The 20,217-nt window shown below is 33.8% G+C and overlaps 2 protein-coding genes across 2 annotated transcripts; both read right to left on the reverse strand.

Annotated features, from left to right (window-relative positions):
• Positions 1 to 1,904: 1,904 nt before the first annotated feature.
• On the reverse strand, positions 1,905 to 14,909 carry LOC132268749 (uncharacterized). The gene is made up of 4 exons (XM_059769566.1): positions 14,724 to 14,909; positions 13,413 to 14,396; positions 3,608 to 3,749; positions 1,905 to 2,230 (listed from the first exon to the last, which is right to left on the reverse strand). The coding sequence occupies exons 2-4, from the start codon at positions 13,969 to 13,971 to the stop codon at positions 2,185 to 2,187; spliced, it is 747 nt and encodes a 248-aa protein (XP_059625549.1). The 5' UTR covers positions 13,972 to 14,396; positions 14,724 to 14,909; the 3' UTR covers positions 1,905 to 2,184.
• A 2,212-nt stretch (positions 14,910 to 17,121) lies between these two features.
• LOC132268471 (uncharacterized) lies at positions 17,122 to 19,513 on the reverse strand. The gene is made up of 5 exons (XM_059769312.1): positions 19,322 to 19,513; positions 19,005 to 19,077; positions 18,492 to 18,908; positions 17,802 to 18,049; positions 17,122 to 17,688 (listed from the first exon to the last, which is right to left on the reverse strand). The coding sequence occupies exons 1-5, from the start codon at positions 19,511 to 19,513 to the stop codon at positions 17,122 to 17,124; spliced, it is 1,497 nt and encodes a 498-aa protein (XP_059625295.1).
• Positions 19,514 to 20,217: the final 704 nt, after the last annotated feature.

A 20,217-nucleotide genomic window follows, 5' to 3' on the forward strand; every position in this document is an offset into this window, starting at 1 on the left:
AAGCATGGCAAGCACAACCGTATGCATATGCGAATAGTTATTTGAGAAACTAAATTGGAGACCCTAAGCATCTTTAATAATATTAAAAGAATCCTGCACCTTCTCATGCCGAATTTACTCCAATTAACCCAATAAATATGTCATGTGGGACCACCAGTTTAATTTGTAAAGATTTTTAAAATATCCTCACTCAATTGATAAAAATACCATACTTCACATTCTTGTCCATTTATTTTTTGGATCCAAAAAAAATCAAAAAATTTGGGTCAGACAAGTCACAAAAAATTAAATTCTTATATTTATTATTTTGTTTAAAAAAATTATCTTTAATTTTTTTTATTCTTCAACAGCCCCCTTCAAAAAAAAAATTTGCGTCGGTTAGTGTGACTTACCCTTATTAATTAATTGAATGCCACAGTGTTTCAGATTGTGAATTCAAGGTTGTGTTATATCAATTGGCCGAATATATTAATGTAGTATTGTATTATAAATGTGGGTATGTGTATATATAAAATGAATTAAGCACGTAGAAGATACATAAGGGATATATAGATAGAATTAAAAGAATATATATATTAATTTGAGTTAAGAGTTAGAATTAGAATTAATTGTTCGTTGGTGTAATTAAAAGTACGTTTATGAGAGAGATGGACGTTGACCAAAATGACAATGTAGGCTCGGCGGACCATGATGGATTTGAAAGTGGTTCATTTTGGATCCATGAATTGGCCAAACACGCATGCCAGCAGCTGGTTGGACCACTCGTTTTTATATGTATGTATGTATGTTCCAAGTCAACGCGTCGATCCTCAACCATATTACAAGGCATTAATAATTCAATGACAAGTACTCACTCAAAGGAACAAGTTGAAGAAGAAGAAGAAGAAGAAGAAGAGGGTGGGTACGCATGCGCATCCACACGTACTTCTCATCGATTTCTCCATAATTATTCCATAATTCAGCAGCATGGCTCTTTTGACATTTTGTCTGTGAATGTATATACATACGTATGACTCAATTACATATATTTAATATTTTAAAAGGTAAATTACACAAATATCCTCTATAATTTGTCATAATTACACGAACCTCTTCTGTTATTTGAAAAAATATTCGGACCCATCTAAAAATGAAACTAACCTACACAGACTTCCCTTCCTTAAATGCACTAACAAATTTATTTAATTTACTGAAATGTTCTCATAACACAAGTTGTTAAATGATGATTGTACTACCCATCTATATGTGTGTGAGAGAGGCGATGAACAAAGGATAATATGAAAATTTTAATTTACTCGTTACATGACATCAGCAACATCAGCAAAATCCATCATTGACTTGCACTGACAGTAGTAAAAACAAAAGGGAAAGTTGACCGTAACAAAAACAAAAAAGAGTCCAATTCGTGTTGGTTAGTTTCATTTTTTTTTTAAATCCTAATAATTTTTCAAACCAACCTATAATTATGACCAAACAGGCTACTAACGGATTAGATATATCACATCCATCCTGTTTACATTAATAATATTAGAAATAAAACTTCCCCCGTCATTATCATGTTAACCCGCCAATTAGTTAACCATAGACATATTTTAGTTAATGATCGCATAGCAGAAGCCCCACCACCAAGTTCTCAGTAAACCCAGGATATTATTACCGCGAGGGATGAACAAAAATACAGAGCTCTGATTCAAACCTCGTTCCATACGGCGGAGAAGCGCCACTACTTGCCATCAATTAGAGACTTTTCAATCCAAAAAAGCAACTTATACCCAGCCTAAAACTTACTATAACCCACACGCTAATATTTTTGCAAACATTTAGTTTGGATCAAAACATTCCATTTGGAATGCATACAAGAAATTAAGATAAAAACCTTTCGCCCTGATTTACTACAGCAGCTATGAACCAGAACCAACATCATCCATATCATATCATCTCTCTTATTTGGAACCCCATAACCAAACTGAAAAAGTTGCAATGTGCCACATATCATTAAATAGGGGAATGCTTTGGACGGCCATCACTGTCCGTCGCACGGCTCTCTTAGATATATACAGAAACATGAATGATGGTGACAAATAAATTTACAAGGGGGCAAAGCAAAACAAGTTGCCTTGTTGACTCAAATATGAGCACTCCTACAAATCTTGTCCTTATTATTGTCAAGCAATTCTGCACAATTTACCCTGAGGATCTCAAATCAGAATGAGAAGCATTTTCTACAGAACTGCATTAACAAGAAACAAATTAGAAAAAATTGCATTATGTTGAATTCTCATAATCAAATTGCCTGATAAAATAACCAAAGATGACTAAGGCAAATTGCATTTAAAAAAAGAAAAAACTTGACTTGTAGCGATTGGCAATAAACCACTTTATGCATTTATTTTGGTACAAAATGGTTGTTAACGAAATCAGCAAATTACTAAAATACACATGTCGTGTTGACGATGTCATTTTGGTATATATACCAATCTCAACATTGCATAGGTCTGTTTGGCTAATATTTTTTATTTTTCCCAAAACGACACTGTTTTTTGAATTTTCCATTTTTTCCCAACTCAGTAGTATTTTCCACTTTCAATCAGATTCAAACATGCATAGTATCTTCTGGAAAAATAACAAATTTTCCTGAGCCTAATACAATTCGATCATCAATTGTATCACGATCACAATAGATCTTGAACTTTCCACAGAATTGAAGAAAGCAGTAACTGTAGAATATGAATTTCAAAGAGAACGAGAATTATAGAGAAAGAAAATGAAGAAATAATTTTACAGAGAGAGAAGGGGCTGAATTGGATTAAGATGCTTTTGCTACCAAAAATCGATTTCCTTCTCTCTACCTATATAATGTGTGTGTGTGTGTGTGTGTGTGTGTGTGTGTGTGTACATGTGTCTGGATGGAAATTTTTTGGACAATCTCTAATTTTGGTGATTTATGATGTATCATCCACCAGATTTTTAAAGTGTCGAACGAGTTGAAGACATGTGCACAAGCACAGTTAATCTAGGAGAGAGATTTTCTTGAATTTGGAAAATATTTCCAGAGAGTTGGCAGTGGGAATCATCTGGACTGTCCAACACAACAGAATTTCATTGATAGAAGAAGATACGAGAACTATCTATTAGGTTGAATTTGATAAATAGAAGAAGAAAACTAACTGAGGGTGGAAGGTGGCTGAAGGGTATTGGGTTAAACGGACAATGATGGTCGGAAGTGGAAAATATTTAAGGTGGCCCATGGCTGAAGGGTGAGAAGTTCAGTAGATCATGATGTCCACATCCAAGAACAAACCTGCACTTCCGTTCGAGAGGATTTGAAATGGGAGTTAGAATACCCAATTTCAGTTGGATATCAAAACATGTGTAAGGGCATTTTCGTTATAAAATGTCTCAGCAATGAGCCAAACAGTCTCCCTTTCTAATTGGCTGTTCGCTTCTGTAAAACCCCTCGTCCGGGGGGAGGCGGCAAATAATTTCATAATAGGGGTATATCGCTACAAGTCAAGACGGGTTTTATGCAATTCGCCCTTCAAACTAAAGATGTTATTTCCCAAAAATAAAAATTAAAAAACAATCAAGGTGTGAAAGGAGAACATACTTGGGAGATGCAGAACTGGGTCCACTGCTATCACTTGTGGAAGGGTTACTGTAAAACTGGACTGAAATCAAACTGTCTGTTGCTACTGATGGTTCAGGAGACCCGTGGAAATTCATACTAGAACTGTTTCTGGAGCAAATTCCTGCAAGCATATAGATTAAACATAAGCATTGAAATTTTTGCCTCTACTTTTTTGCATCAACTGAAATCCCAAAGGGTTCGATACACTCCTCTAGAGGAAAGACATGTTGGAAGAAACCCCAGAATTTCGCACGGTAGAGGAATCCAGGGGCAGTCAAAGCATGCATCATCATTAATAACACTAAAATCTCAACATGTTTCCCTTTTTCTTTTCAACAAAATTGAATCAAACCCTTAATACCAAAAAATATTCTAAATTACAGGCCCATGTGGGGCTATATTTATTCAACCCCATATTTTACAAAGACTTGGATCGGAAGGGAAGGCTAATACACTTTAATAGAAAAAAAGGAAATAAAACTTAGACAAGTACTTCATCTCACATTCTGAATATGAATAAGAAAATTGAGATTATATCACTGCAATTGATGACCTTGACATTCAAATTAACAGAACAAAACATTGTTTCGAACTTTCGACCATTAAGAATAACCGAATAAGCAGAATGAATCTTGTCTTGCCTTTCTACTCATCTAAGGTCACGACTTTATACTATCAAAATTTTGCTCACCGTCTCAATAAATTATTAATTTGGAACTTCCATCCCCAAACACTCTCAAAGTTAATCAGGTCACTATTCCTCCTACGACTATTACAACTTTGATCAACCAACCATTTGTCAACTTTTTCTCATTTTGAATATACACATCTATAAAACAATAGGCCAGAAGCACTCCTCTACTTAACACACTTCAAATCTATGAACGATATAATATCCAATCCCTCCTGTCCGAAAATAATCGAGTCTTGGTAACAAAATTATTCGTTTTTGGTATCTTTTAACCTCATTCTTCCTACAGGCTCACTCGTATTTTACTCCTGTAAAAGTAACATTTCACATACAAAATTTTACACCTGTTTATCTTAAACTCTTTAGAATCAGGAAATTTCTTCAAACTTCTAATTTAGCATTTATCTATATTTTCATTTCATCAATTAAAACAATACAATCAAAAAACAACTTATAGCATAAGCGTTAGCGATATATGTTCATCCATAATTAATGGAAATATAATAGATTAATGTTGAACCTGATATAAATTTATGGTAACTAAATCTTCACTTGTGTCTTTCACAAATCGTGCTCCAGAATCCACCTCCTTTTATTTTTTTTTGATAAGTAAAAATATATTAGAAAGACGTTCAAAAGGGGAACGCGTCCCTAATACACAAAAACGAAAGAGCAAAAGCCAAACCTATGGACCAACAGAGTCCAATAGAACAAAAAGTCATCGATCGAGGAGCAAGTGCTGCCTTTGACATAGCAAAAAAGAGAGCGTAGGATAAATGACTTAAGGTTTGCAAAAGACGATTCCTTCCCTTCAAAGTTTCTGTTATTTCTCTCTCTCCAAATACACCACCAAACACAATGTGGGGCGACCCTCCAAAAATCACGAGCATGACCAGAAACAGGGCATCTTCTCCAAGCATTAATTAATTGGAAAGAGTGCTTAGGTGATACCCACCGAACGCCAAAAATACTAAATATGAGATTCCAGTATCAGATGCAACAGGACAATGCATAAGAAGATGGTCGACGGATTCACCATCAGTTTTACAAAGACAAAACCAATTAACAATGGTATTACCTCTCTTACGCAGATTATCCAATGTTAAAATTTTTCCCCAAGTAGCAGTCCAAACAAAGAAGGCAACTCTAAGAGGAGCTTTAGAGCGCCAAATATACTTCCAAGGGAAATCATATCCAATAAAATTAGACAAACACAAGAACATGGATCGAACTTCAAATCTACCATGAAGAGAGAGAGTCCACAAAATATCATCACAACCTCTGCCAACATCTTTCTGTCTATACAACAGGTCCAAGAAGACGCAAACTTTAGCTATCTCCCAATCCTGAAAGGAACGCCTAAAACGCACATCCCACGTAACTCCACTGTTATCAAGATGATAACAGTCAATTACATAAACATGCTTATTCTCGACAATGCTAAAGAGACGAGGAAAAGAAAGAGACAACAACTGATCACCACACCATAAGTCTTCCCAAAATCTAACATACATACCATTACGAACCTTGAACCGAATATGGGTGGAAAACACATCCCAACCTTTCCGAATGAACTTCCAAATGCCAACGCCCCCGGTAATAGAAACAGGACGAGAGGACCAACCTCCACTCTCGTCCCCAAAACGACACGAGATAACTCTTCTCCATTGTCGATGACTTTCTTTACCGAATCTCCATAACCACTTCCCCAATAAAGCCCTATTGAAAGGGTAACTTTCGGATACCTAAACCGCCAAACTTCAATGGTTTGCAAACCTACTCCCAAGTAACAAGATGATACTTAAACTCCTTTCCTTTTCCACCCCAAAGAAAATCTCTCTGAATTTTTTCAATTCTTTCAGCAACAGAACACAGGATCTGGAATAGAGATAAGAAATATGTAGGAAGGGACGAGAGGGTGCTCTTAATAAGAGTGACCTTCCCCCCTTTCGAAAGATACTGTTTTTTCCACCCCGCCAATCTTTTTTCATACCTGTTAATCACCGGATCCCAAGTCCCCACTATCCTAGAGGAGATTCCCAAAGGTAAGCCCAAATAAGGGAGTGGAAAGGCACCCACTCCACATCCACGAACAGCAGCTAAAGTGGAAATATTAGAGACCTCCCCCACTGGGACAAGCACACTCTTTCCAACATTAATCTTAAGACCAGACACAGCTTGGAAGCATGTAAGAATGCACCTCAAATACCTGAGCTGGGAAACATTAGCATCACAGAAAACCAGGGTATCATCTGCAAACAACAAATGGGATATCTTGATCTGGTTAGCAACATCTCAACCAACAGTGAACCCCCTTATGTAACCCAGATTCTCTGCCTTTTTCATTAATTTACTCAATCCCTCCATGACAATGAGAAAAAGAAAAGACGACAAAGGATCTCCTTGTCTCAAACCACACGAACTCGGAAAAAAACCAGTAATAGAGCCATTCACAAGCACAGAGAACATAAAATGACGTGATAAGAAATTATTTCAAAAAATTAAATCTAGAAGAAGATAAGTATGGGATATGATAGAAAGGAGTAGAAAAAAAGAATCCATGTGGCCGACCCCGTTTGTATGGGATAGAGGCAAGGATGATGACGATGATGAATTCACCTCCTTTATCATGTCTATATCTATTTGTGACTTTGTTTTTCAGAACTTCCTATAAAAACAGTATGAAGATTTTTCCCTTTTTTTGGCAAATTATTTTTTATTTATTAAAGAAACAAATTAATACAAAAAATAATAATAATAAAAAAGAGCAAAGGATATTGGCATATACTGAAGAAGACCATAATTTGAAGAATATTAAAGGAATAAGCTGCATAACACCCAGAGTTGGACTAGAATTCTACTATCACAGGCAAAGCAAGCAGATTACATCCAGAAGAACTGATATACTGGCATTTCAATTAAACTGGTGACGGAATTACAGAGAGGTCAAACGCAGCATCTGGTTATCTTAAAGGATCAACAAATCAAATCAGGAAACAAAACCTACTGTTTCAGTATATCCAAGGGAATTCTCATGCTTGATGCAGCCAACTATGAGAATTTGTATTAGGGATCTTTCTAGAAGAAGCTAACCGCATTCTAATAAAACCTGTGATCTCCTTTTGCAAGGGGCAGACATCCAAGTATTGATTGGTAAAAGTCATTGCATTTCTCTCTCCATAAAATGTAAGAGACTGACGAGCAACATTTTATTTAGCTTTTTATTTTCAAAAAAAAAAAATCCCTATCAAATTACTGGAACCCAATTAAATTTAGGAACCCAATCATTTTGAGGCCACTGAATTTTTCATTTTCAACAGCAACAATCAAGCCTTTTTCCCAACTACTTGGGGTCGGTTACATGAATCCTATGTTTCCATTACGCTCTATTTAAGGCCATAGCCTCAATCAATCCACATGCTATCATATCCTTCCTTACTAACTCTACCTAAATTAACTTTGGTCTTCCTCTTCCTTAGTATTACCCTCAATGTGGACTATGTCACTTTTCCTAAGTGGCGCATTTAAAGGTCTTCTCTGCACTTTTTCCCAAATGAATTATTATGCATTTTGCAGTAACAAAAATTCATATTCTCCAAGTAAGAGGGCATTGGAAGAACAAAGGATTCAACACTTCTGTATGCAATCTGCAAAAAACAGAACTGATCTGAAATAGGACACTCAGTTGCTGCAACCTCTGTGCTGAGTATTAAGCCTCCCATGTAATTTTAACCAAAGCATGAAGGAATACCCAAGGACCACCCCTGGAAGCCACACTAGTTTAGTTCAGCCCACAATTTGATGCCAAGGTCTGATGAACCCATACACTAATACCATCTGGAGAATCCCATATAGTTTTGTCAGCGCATCAAGAAATAGGTCTGATATGAACTGGCATATATCTTTTAAGCTCAAGGAGGGCAGAGGACCTGTTTGATCTCAAAACTGGCCAATTCCAGTTTCCTTGACTTATAATGTCACCAAACTTTGCATTTCTCCCAAGCACCGCGTCAAAAGTACTCTTTCCCTTCTACAATAGTTATTAAAGGCTCAAGGCACACTAAAGCGCCAAGGTCGCCTTGAAGCCCAGGCACAAGGCGCAACATAAAATGTGAGCCTGATTGAACTTAAACACGTGTAATAAAAATAAATATTTATATCAATATACATATATCTATAAATGATGTCCATAGTAATTCAAGTAAATTGATATACATTTGAACAATTCAAAATATGGAAGACAACTAATCAAAAGTATCTAAAAATAAAATTTTGAAACACAAACTCAGTAGATCAAGAAATCAATGTAAATAAATCCTTTAAATAAGTAAATGCATTTAACAAAATCAATAGTATTACAAGGATGCAACAATAAAAAGCAAAAATCATGTTAAATTTAGGTGCAAACAATTCCTTTTATTTTGCGCCGTGCGCTCATAAATTCCATCAAAACATACAATACCATTAAATATGATCATGATCTGGTGTACGTAAATTCATATTCATTTAAAAAGAGAAGGCAAATTATACAAATGAATGATTGATATATATATGTGAGGTGCTTATTTTTTTTGCCTGGAGCTTGCTAAAAAGAATTGAGTATGAGGGCTTTATGTGTAGGGGTCTGCCTAGAGCAAGTTGAAGTGCTCCGGCCAAACCTTGATGAGACGGGGACTTTTTGGGAGTCCGGGAGTGCCTTTAACAACTTTGCGCTTTATTAAGCACAATAAGACCTGATGGAAAGCTAAAAACCATACAATACTGTAGTATTTTTCCACCCTGGGTTACCAATCTTAAATCGAATGTGCTTCTAATATTCCTCTCTAGCCGTATATTCCTCCAAGACTAGGAGAAATGCCCGGTTGAGAAGTTCAGGACCAAACATGCAAAATGATGCTTAAAACAAAAATAAAAAATTCCCTAGGCATGCTTAAAACAAAAACTTATTCAGTTAAAATTGGTTTATCCAGCAATGCACAAGCACCAGAGAAGTGCGTATGAAAAAAAAACCTTTTGTTCAAGGAACGATGAAAAATGCAAATTTGGCGCCAGCCATAAGGAAGAATCACAATCAACACGCAGAGAAATACACTACAAAACTTCCTGTAGGAAGATCTACCAAATGAAATAGTGACAGACACATCTAACTTGTCACATGAGAAGTCAGGAAACCTGAAATTTAAAAATAGATATAATATTGGATTTTTATGAATGCATGACCATTTAACATATTGTGAAAGTACACTCAGTCAAAAGGAAAAAAATACGTCCAGAACAAGTATGTTTTAGTTGAACAAATTTACAATATTTACATGGTCAGAGATGTGTTTCCAGACTTTCAGAGTTCCCCAAAACTACAATGACAATTGTTAAGCAACACATTATAAAAAAATAATAAATAATAAATAAATAACTCATCAAAATCATGTTTGTGAAGACGAGAAAACCAAATAAAGTTTCCTAAAGAGGTATGAGGGGCAACCATTGAACGTTCCATCTCAGAAATTGCTCTGTGCTAAAAAGCACCTTGACCAAACTGGCATTAAAAATTGTTCAAAAGCATGTTTATGACATTACGGAAACAACTTGCCCAAACTAGTATCACAATATGAAAGAATAGCACATCAAATTCAACTAAGAACTTATGTAGCAGAGTTAAGCACTGAAGTATTCTATGGCTGGCAAAAGATTATATATTGATATATTCAATATGCAACGTGTATAAGAAGATGGAAACAGAATTTTTAATTTTAGTAAGATGTATAACAATATAAGTAATTACTTCTTAGTCAACCTACTTATCAAAAATAAATAAAAATTACTTCTTAGTCAACCCCTTGAGAATTATCATAGTTCCATTTATGATTTATCTCCAAGGAATCACAGATATACATTTATACAATATATTCACCAATCTGGATGCATGCAGTGCATTCTTCATTTCTTGTTTCTCTTAGCTTTTGCAGGATGAGTCAGTGTACATGTGATTCACCGCAGTTGCTTCTCTCTCTCTCTCTCTCTCTCTCTCTCTCTCTCTCTCATGCGCACGCAAAGCTCTCAAAGGATCTTATAGAATTTCATTGAATTTGACTATCTTCTTCACACAACTCTCAAAGAATCTCATAGAATTTGAATAATCCCTTTGAAATTCGCTTCATCCTTCCCACCATTAGTGAGCCCTTGGAAAATTTTCAACAAATCACTAAAGTGATTATCAAAGCATTTCTAGCAGTAACGAAATCATATCTAAAATAACGTAACTAAGAGCAGAATACTCTCAATCAATTTGGGAAGAAGTTCGGAACAAGGCTTCTAGTGTCTTGACTGTAATCTTTTTTCATATGTAGTGTCTGACAGTTATTGACACTAATACACTCTAATATTCTAAAAAAAAAATCACATCAAATTAAAATCATTTCCAATAATTAGTTTTGTAAAACCTAACACTAATAAGGTGCCAAGGCTAGATAGAAGGCATATTAGACCAATGAATGTTGGATAGATAAATGATACATAGACTTCTATGTGTATTGGCCCTATTGGGTGTGCGTGTACAAGGATGGACCAATGATAGGGGTCTAGAAGGGGCCAATGCCCCCACTCAAATTTTTTTTTATATTGATTTTATAGATATAGTTTCAGTAATTCTAATATTGTCCACTAAAAATTCTTAAAGACTTGCACAATCTTCACCATACTTAGTATCCCTTTTTTTTCCCTTAATTTTTATACCCTCTCTCATATAATTCCTGTCTAACTTTCTTTCTCTCCCTCATCTCAACTACTCTCTCCATCCAAAGAAGTTTCTCTCCTAAAAGTCGTCGATCAGTTTCTTTTATTTCAATCTCTTCCTAAGGAAGAAGCACAAATTGGAAGAGTTCTAGACATTCATCTTTCTGTCCATTTCTTGAGCTTGATTAAACTGATACTCAAGAACAATGATCCCATTTTTCAAGTAAACCAGTTCTTTTTTTAAAAAAAAAAAAAAGCATTTTCATTTGGGTTAAAAAAAAAAAAAAAAAAAAGGAAGATGGCAGCAAAATCAAAAGCTTTTGGTTCTAACCAGGCTTCTCGTGATTGTTTTAAGCTTAGACAAGATATAATTTTGTTGAGAAGGTGTAATGCAATCAAGGACAAACCCCATAAATACCTTTCAGTAATTAATTACTTCAATGTGTTAAATATTGCAATCATCTTCTTTTATCGCCTGCTAAGAATATCAACATCATTTGCTGTCCACGAACCTTAACTACGAAAAGAACCACTTGTATTGGAATGAGAAATTGAGGACTTATAAAAAGGGGAAAATAAATAAATAAAAGATATATTCAGCATGGAAATCAAAGAACTTGTTATATAATGGTTAAATAAGAAGAAGGTATATTGTTTGCAAATATATATATATATATATATATATATATATATATATATATATATATTGTGGCGACCTTGTGGCCAACAGGGACGTTGGGCCCCTAAGTGGGGAGGGGGGTGATTGTGGCGACCTACGTGGGCGGGTTAATAGGCACTGGGCGATCTACCACACTGGCAAGTTACAGGCTGGGAAAGGTAGAGGTAAGGTGCTTATATGTATTGGTGCTATCTCCAAATGCTATGAGGCTTTTTTGGGTAAAACCCAAGAATAAAATCGTGTGGGCTAGGGCCCAAAGTGAATAATATAATACCATGTGGTGGAGTGGGTCGTTACACATATATATATACACATATATAATAGAAAAGGAGAAAGGGAAGAAAGGAAATAATTTATAGTGTATAAATATCCAAAAACTGACAATATTTTAATATTTCTATACTAATGTGAAGATAATGAGCCTATTGAAACACTACAAGGAGAAAGTTATACCACCAATTCAGCTCACCACTAGAGAATCATGACAAAAGAAATAGAAAGGGTTTAACTTAAAGGTTGGAAACCACTAATTCATAAAATCTAAATCGACAAGACATAGGAGTCAATTAGTCAAGATTTGCCTAGTCTTTGAGATAAATTCAAAATACTCTCAGTGAGGTGGTTGAAAAATCGTTTTTACCAGTTAATGAATTTTTTCTTTATCCCTTTTTTTTAGTTAATTTTTTCTTTATCTTATTATTATCCAATGCCGCCCCAACTAGAGTAAATTCCTGGCTTCGTCATTGTGTGTATGTACCTAAGTATCAGATTGTAAAAAATCCAATCCTAATGCACAACAAGTAACTAAATCTTCATAATCTCTTTTTATTTTTTATACCGAAAGATGGAGAAATAGGAGGTAAAAAGAGTGAAACTCAAATGAAACGTAAGCTCGTCACCTTAAGAGATCCACCCAAGGGATAAGAGCAAGGATAACAAGAATTCCTTCCTCTTAACAAGCCAAAAGTTGGAAAGATTAGCCTTCTTGGGTGCAAATTTTGAAGTCAACACTAGGATCCTTTACAAAATTAGCCATTACTCACTCTAAGTCCGAATTAAGCACTGTCCTGTTTTTGTTAGAAAGTAGACCATAGAGCTTTCCAGCCATATTTGGAACATCATCGAATTCCTTTCCAATTGAGTTCAGCAAGACCATCAAGTTGGCCCATGATCGCATGCACCTTCTGAAAAACTTAGTCTAATTATTTTGTTGGGTTTTATCAACAGACATTCCAGCATCAATCTTTATTTTTTATTTTTGAGATAAAATTGTCAATTTATATAGCATGGAGTGCTTAATTTGGTCACACTCATTAGAAAGTGCTTATGTGACAAAATAAACATAGTAAAGATGTTCTATACACATTTATATAATAAGAGTTATCAATGATCAAAAACATTTACTGATTGCATGTCCAGACTCCAACCAAGCACGCCACATGCATACTCCTGCCCATACTCAAATTTTGTTTGTCCAACACAAGTATTCATGATTTTAGAAGAGTATTATGTAACATAGACATCGATTAACAATGAAATAAAAGGTGCACTTAATTCAACAATATGGATTATATAACTATAGTATGGTACATAATTAGAACTATAGGAGTATGAATTGTAGTGCACATGAATCATATGAGAAAGAAAATACGACACAATCGAACTAAATAAATCCACAGTACCTTGGAATAATATTATGAGACAGAAAAGAACTGTGATGACCAAGGCAATGAGGCTGCTGTTTGATGATGATGATGATTTGGCTGCTTTCATCTTTTTCAAAACTTTCATACGTTCAATCTTTGCACGCTTCTTCATGGCAAGCTCAGAAATCTCTTTGACCAACTTCAAGTCAGAAGCATCCAATGCTGGACCTTTAGGAGGCCGAGGTGGTTTGGCTGCCTTTTTAGAGTTTGCCTTCTTGTGTTTTTCTTTCATATGTTTCTTATCCACAGTGGCTGCATGTTCTCCACCTTCTTCTCTTCCTGAACACTCGTCTATCAACAATTCAAGATCCTCGGCCGCGACCTCACTAGTTTTTCCCGAATTGCCACACGAGTTCACAACACATTCGCCCCCAATTGATCCATTAAAACCAAACCCACATGTAACCCTACTGAGCAAATTTTTTACTTGTATATTGCCTGAAACAAGGCCTTTGCTACTATCCTCTTCACTACTTGTCCTGCCACTTTCAAGATCGGATTCAAAGCTCCTGTCTTTTGAAGTAATATTGTCCATGTGAAAATGTGTGATCTTTTCCTGCTCGTAACTGATCACAACAATAGCTCTTTTTGAAAAAGTAAAGGAGGTTCAATCTTTAAAATCAACTCATTACAAAAATTACCCCCTTCCTTTTTTTCTTTTTTTCTGTATTATTTCCAAAACAAGCAAAGGTGAAAAAGTGTCCAAGTTCTCTGTTGGAGACAAAATCTTTCAACTTCAATAAAATAACATAGTTTATAATAGCAGCAAATTATAATTTCTTAAAAACTAGTGAATATAAAAGTCTACCCAGGACACAATCACAAAATTTGACAGAAATTCAACTTATTTCCAAATTCCATCCCAATATCAAATATTCCATCCATTCTCCGCTAAAAACGCCCCCAATTTGAAATTTTAACCATAAAACGGCCTCAAAGCTTGGAGCAATGAACACATCCCTGCATTTATTAATATATACAAAAGATCATCGTTAGACTCCAAGAAAATTGTTTAATTTATCAAAAAAAAAATAGTTTAGCGTGTATAGAATAAAAATATATATATATATATAAAAGAAATCAAAACAAAAAGAAGCAAAACTCCAAACCCTAAAATTCATCTAAAGACAGCAATGCAGCTTATCGACTATAACCTCAAACAGAAGACAGGAACAAATAAACAAAGCACTCCGATATCTTGAAAACGATAGGATCAGAAAGAGAGATTTGAAACAAAAATCATTAACGAAAAAAAATAAGTTATAGCGTAATCCGAAGTAAAATTACCAGAATATGTCCCCAATTGAGAACTGAAGCGACCAATACGTTGCCAAGAAAAGATAAAAACCATAAATCCGGCGGCAGAGTATTATTCGTCGGTTGTAAACAGAGACTGCCGAGAGAAGATTTGGTGGACAGAGAGCTTTGCCTTTCTTTATTTTTGCATAGAGATGGATATAAAATTACAACTATTAAAAATATATATATTACTGTATTGTAGTATTATATAAAGAGAATTAAATAAATAGTATTAAATAAATAGTAAAAAAGAAGCGCAAAACAGTATAAACAGGACACCTGGACAATCAACGGTTTTATATGTTGATTGATGGTAGGTAGCCGAATGAGTCAAAAGGCGACGGTCGTCGTACCATTTTTATCCTATATGGATAAGACTTGTCCAATTCTCGACTGTTTTAGGGTTAACTGTTTAGTGCATGATCCATTCCTCTTTAAAAAAAAAAAAAAATTAGGGTAAAATCCAAGCACAACCTCTCAGATTTGGCAAGGAAACATTCGGTGAAAACTTACCTATTTTTCAAACAAAGACACCCCCAAAATTCAAAAATGGAAAAAAACATCTCTTCGTATGAAAATTTGACCAAATTACCCTTTGACCGTTTAGGAGACTTTTTTAACTTTACAATTTAATAAATTGAACCAATCTACCCTCATGAATAATTTATGCATAAAAAAAAAATTTATATTGTTCACTTTTTTTTTTTTTTTTCTTTTTGTTTATTTACTTTATAAATGTCTCAACTTCTTAAAAATGTAGAGGTCTAAAATAATTTTTTAATACATATATTTCAAATAAATTATATTTTGTTATTACTTCTTTTCTTTTTTTTTTTTTTTTTAAATTAAGATGTTTAATTCTTTCATCTAAAATAATTAAACCAATCTCTTTTCCTTAAAAATAAAAAATATGGTACCAGTATAACTTTATACATCTTAAATTATATATCAAATATTATGCGTTTCCCAACATAAAAGAAAATAGGTACCAGTATAACTTTATGCATGCCTCTCTTTTTTTTCCCCTTTGTTTTATTAATATTTTTTTCCCTTTGTTTTATTTTTTTTTTCCCTTTGTTTTTTTATTACTTTTTTCCCTTTTATATTGGGAAATGCATAATATTTTATATATAATTTAAGATGTATAAAGTTATACTGGTACCATATTTTTTATTTTTAAGAAAAAGAGATTGGTTTAATTTTTTTAGATGAAAGAATTAAGCATCTTAATTTAAAAATAAAAAAGAAAAAGAAAAAAAGTAATAACAAAATATAATTTACTTGAAATATATATATTGGATCAAAAAATCATTTTAGACGTCTACATTTTCAAGAAGTTTGGGCATTTATAAAGTAAAAAAAAAAAAAAAAAAAAAAAAAAAAAAAAAAAAAAAAATGAACAATATAAAGTTTTTTTTTATGCATAAATTGTTCATGAGGGTATATTGGTCCAATTTAGTAAATTATAAAGTTAAAAAAGTCTCTTAAATGGTCAAAAGGTAATTTGGTCAAATTTTCATATAAAGTGGTGTATTTGTCCATTTTTTTACTTTCAGGAGGTGTCTTTGTCCAAAAAATAAGTAAGTTTCCTCTAAGGCTACGTTTGCTGTACAGGATTGGAATGGAATGCAACTTGAAATGGAACGAGAATAAGAATGGAATGGAATGAGTATTACCATTCTAATGTTTGGTGTGACACGGTAAATCGTTATGGAATAGAATAAGTATTACCATTCTATTGTTTGGTTGACTATTATCAAATCTGGAATTGAATGATTTTTCTCAAAAATGCCCTTTTTATTGGCTTACATTACTTTTTAATTCTGACGATGAATTATAGAATATTATAAGATGCCCAGTACTGCCATTGAAAAAAATAAAGAAAAATTAAAATATTATTTTTAATGAGATATTAATCTTAATAAATGACTGCAAAAGGGAAAATATCTAAATTCCCAAAAGACGAAAGCACAAAACCGTAGCCACCATGACGGAATACTTAACCTAAAAAGTTGATGTAAAGGCTAAAAAATAAAAAATATATATATTTTTAATTATATATCAATCTCAATAATATATAAAAATATATATTTGAAGTAAAAAAAAAACAAGAGAACGACCAGGTCTCTTACCCAATCTATACTTGTTAGGTAAGTCTTTCTTTCATTATGGGTCACAATCAAACTAATATCATAAGTTAATATCATTGCAGGAACAGATTAATATTAAGGAGTCCAAAGCATTATCAAAATAATTAAACAAAATATCACCAAAAAGTGCCACATACCCATCACAAAATTAACCAAATAATTATCCAAAGCATTCATAATAAAAATTCAAAACCTGCTTAGCCAAATATCCAAAATGGGCAACCTAAGTAAAATCTTCACGAAATGACTGTCTTCACCAATTCTTCCTTCATATCCTCATCAAGTGTGAAAAAAATTTGAATCAAGTCACGGTCACGACCAATTTGAACCAAAGCTTTTGCTCGATCGGTTTTGTTCAAACTTGGTAACTTCATCAATTCTTCATGCAGCCTAATTTTCAACTCATTAATTGAAGCATCTTCAATTGCTTGGCTAAGGCGTTCAGTACTTGATTTTATATCTGAGCCAATCAAAGTTGAAGATTGTTTCACTACTTCACACAATGATTCTGCGACACTTTGAGATTTCCTCTTCTTTTTATTTTTAGAGCTCACTTCATTAGTTTTTCCAATTGTGGGAGATTGCATAAATGAAATCGATGCGTCAATATCATCTAAACCATCTCCAACATCATCATTTTCATTCTCATTTTCCTTGTCTATCTGTTCTTTATCCAATTTTTCCATAACATCAGCAGCTGTTTCAGCATCATTTCCGGTAGCACGGTCTTTTCCAAATATGGTGCATAGATCCTTATAATATGGAAAAGGTTTGTCTTTAAATTTTGCAGCATTCTTATGACTCTATAAAAAATAGCAATTATAAAAATATCATAATACAAAATTATGAAGAAAAAAAAAATAATATCATAATACAAATGAAAGAGAAAAATAAAATTATGAAGGCAAAAAAATACCTGCAGGTAAGCGTCCCACACAGATTTCTCAGCAACCACACAATGGTTCAAATTATCATAACCAAACCCACTTGTGTTAGGCCCATGCAACATATCATGCACAGCATCAAAATGGGTTTTTAATGTCTTCATTCTAGATTTAATATGGGGGTCTGCCTTTAAATAAGAATGTGGCAAAGTAACTACAAGTATTTTCTCCACAGCTGTAACATGGCCAGGTTTGAATCCACGATCGGCATTATAGAGACCTGTGTTATGTAAGTCGAAAAGAGCCTCAATAAGCTTCATATCTTCTTCATCTATCCACATCCATTTATTTTTACCTGCTCCTCTTATTTGATCTTGTGTAAACTCCATCCTAACATGTACAAGATATATATAACATATAATTTTCACAACTAATAAATGCATTCACACACGTAAATTTGAAAGAGAAAAACTTCACCAATATATCAACCAAGACATATAAAAATTAATTAATAACTGATTTTAGATAATAACCTATGTATAAAAAGTAACATGTCACATTAAAAAATAATTCTTAAAAAATAAGAACGTTTCTCAAAAAAATTATCTGGATCCCTTGTCTATTTTCCATCCATTCATTAAACATAAATTTAAAAAGAATATAAACTGATATGAAAAATTATCATCTCCCTTATCTAGCTGCCATCCATTCATTGAACATACTGGTTGCTAAATTCTCTCTCCATGCACTCCACTCATTTGATGTTTCGATTGTTGTAATTGAATCACCATGTACTTCATTCAGAGTATGTTCTTGTTCTTCCAAACTTTCCTCTAATGGGTCTATAGACATCTCTTGCCTTATAAGATTATGCAATAGACAACATGCTAAAATGATTCGAGTCTGTGTTGTAGTCGAATAAAAAGAAGGATTTCTCATAATTGCCCAATGCATCTTAAGTAGTCCAAAGCATCTCTCTATCACATTTCTTGCCGAAGAATGCTTCATGTTGTAAAATTCTCGAGGAGTAGTAGGTTGGTGTCCATCCCTCCAATCATTCAAATGATATCTTTGTCCTCTATATGGTGCAAGAAATCCTTGATAATTTGTGTACCCAGTATCAATGAGATAGTAGTAACCTATATTTGTGACAAGTATAAGAGTACTAATTGGAAATTCTATTTAAAATTTAGTTGAAGTGTAAATATTATTTTTTTTAATAAAAAAAGTCTTACCTTGAGGAACTTTAAATCCATTTCTCTTGTCCATTGCTTCTCGAAGCACTCTACTATCAGCAGTTGACCCTTCCTACCCAGGTAATATGTAGATAAATTACATGTCTTGTGAACACACTCCTAACATATTTGTAGCAATTTCACCTTTGCGTGTTCTATATCTAGGCTTATCTTTTATAGGTACCCTTACCTTGATGTGTGTCCCATCTAAAGCTCCAAGGCAATTCTAATTTTTTTTTTAGAAAAAAATAAGTCATTATGGTTATTAATAAATAAAAGATATATTATTTCAAAAAAATAAAATAAAGATTAATTACCTTAAACCATTTCCACCTCTTATCAGTTGAGTTAACAAGAACCGGCTCTGGTTTTTTAAGTAAGAGTCCTTCAAGACGCATGACAGCATTCAACACATCTTGAAAATGCCTACTAATAGTTTCTCCTGACCGCTGAAATCGAAATTTAATGACCCGATTCTTGACATGATGTGCAAGAATGTGAATAAACATTGCTACTTGTTCATCTATCAACATATTTTGGGTATCTTTTAACCCACCTATACTTTTAAGCATGGAGCACAATTTGGTAAACGTTTGCCTATTCATCCTAAGTTATTCTATGCAAGTCACATCATGTAATACCCCTGATTTTGTAAGGGTTATAATTGGAATTTTAATATTTATTTTATTATTTTCATTATCTATTTTAATTATTTTTGGTATTTATGTGGCTAAGCGCTTAATTGTTTTATTTTTTGTTTCCATTTGATTTAAATTTAAATTTTGTATTTAATTGCAATGTTAATTAGGGTTTGAGTTTGGTACATCTCACGCCGACTAGAATTAAGTTTTCCATCGTGGATTAGGATTTGGGTTTAGGGTTTCTTGGGGCTTATATATATATATATACTGCTATGGTCTTCAAAGGATGGAAACCTTATACACGTACAATATAATGGAGAGAGAACAGAGAGGGAACAGAGAGAGATGGTGGGGAAAACAGAGGAGGAGACGAGGGTTTTGGCCAAGAATTAAGGCTGAACCAAGGAAAGGAGGAAGGGATGCTGCTCATGGGTTGAACCTAGGGCAACAATGGAGTGGATGATAGTCAAGAGGTCACCGAAAAGTCTGGACAGAGGACGGCATACTAAAGTTACAGAGGCAAGTTCTATTCTGTCTCTCTCCCTTTGGCTTGTGTTCTGTGCATTCATAGC

The sequence above is a fragment of the Cornus florida genome, unplaced genomic scaffold (genome assembly GCF_030987335.1).
Source record: "Cornus florida cultivar Cherokee Brave unplaced genomic scaffold, ASM3098733v1 CherokeeBrave_3.0.0_Hap2_Chr08, whole genome shotgun sequence".
Taxonomy (NCBI): domain Eukaryota; kingdom Viridiplantae; phylum Streptophyta; class Magnoliopsida; order Cornales; family Cornaceae; genus Cornus; species Cornus florida.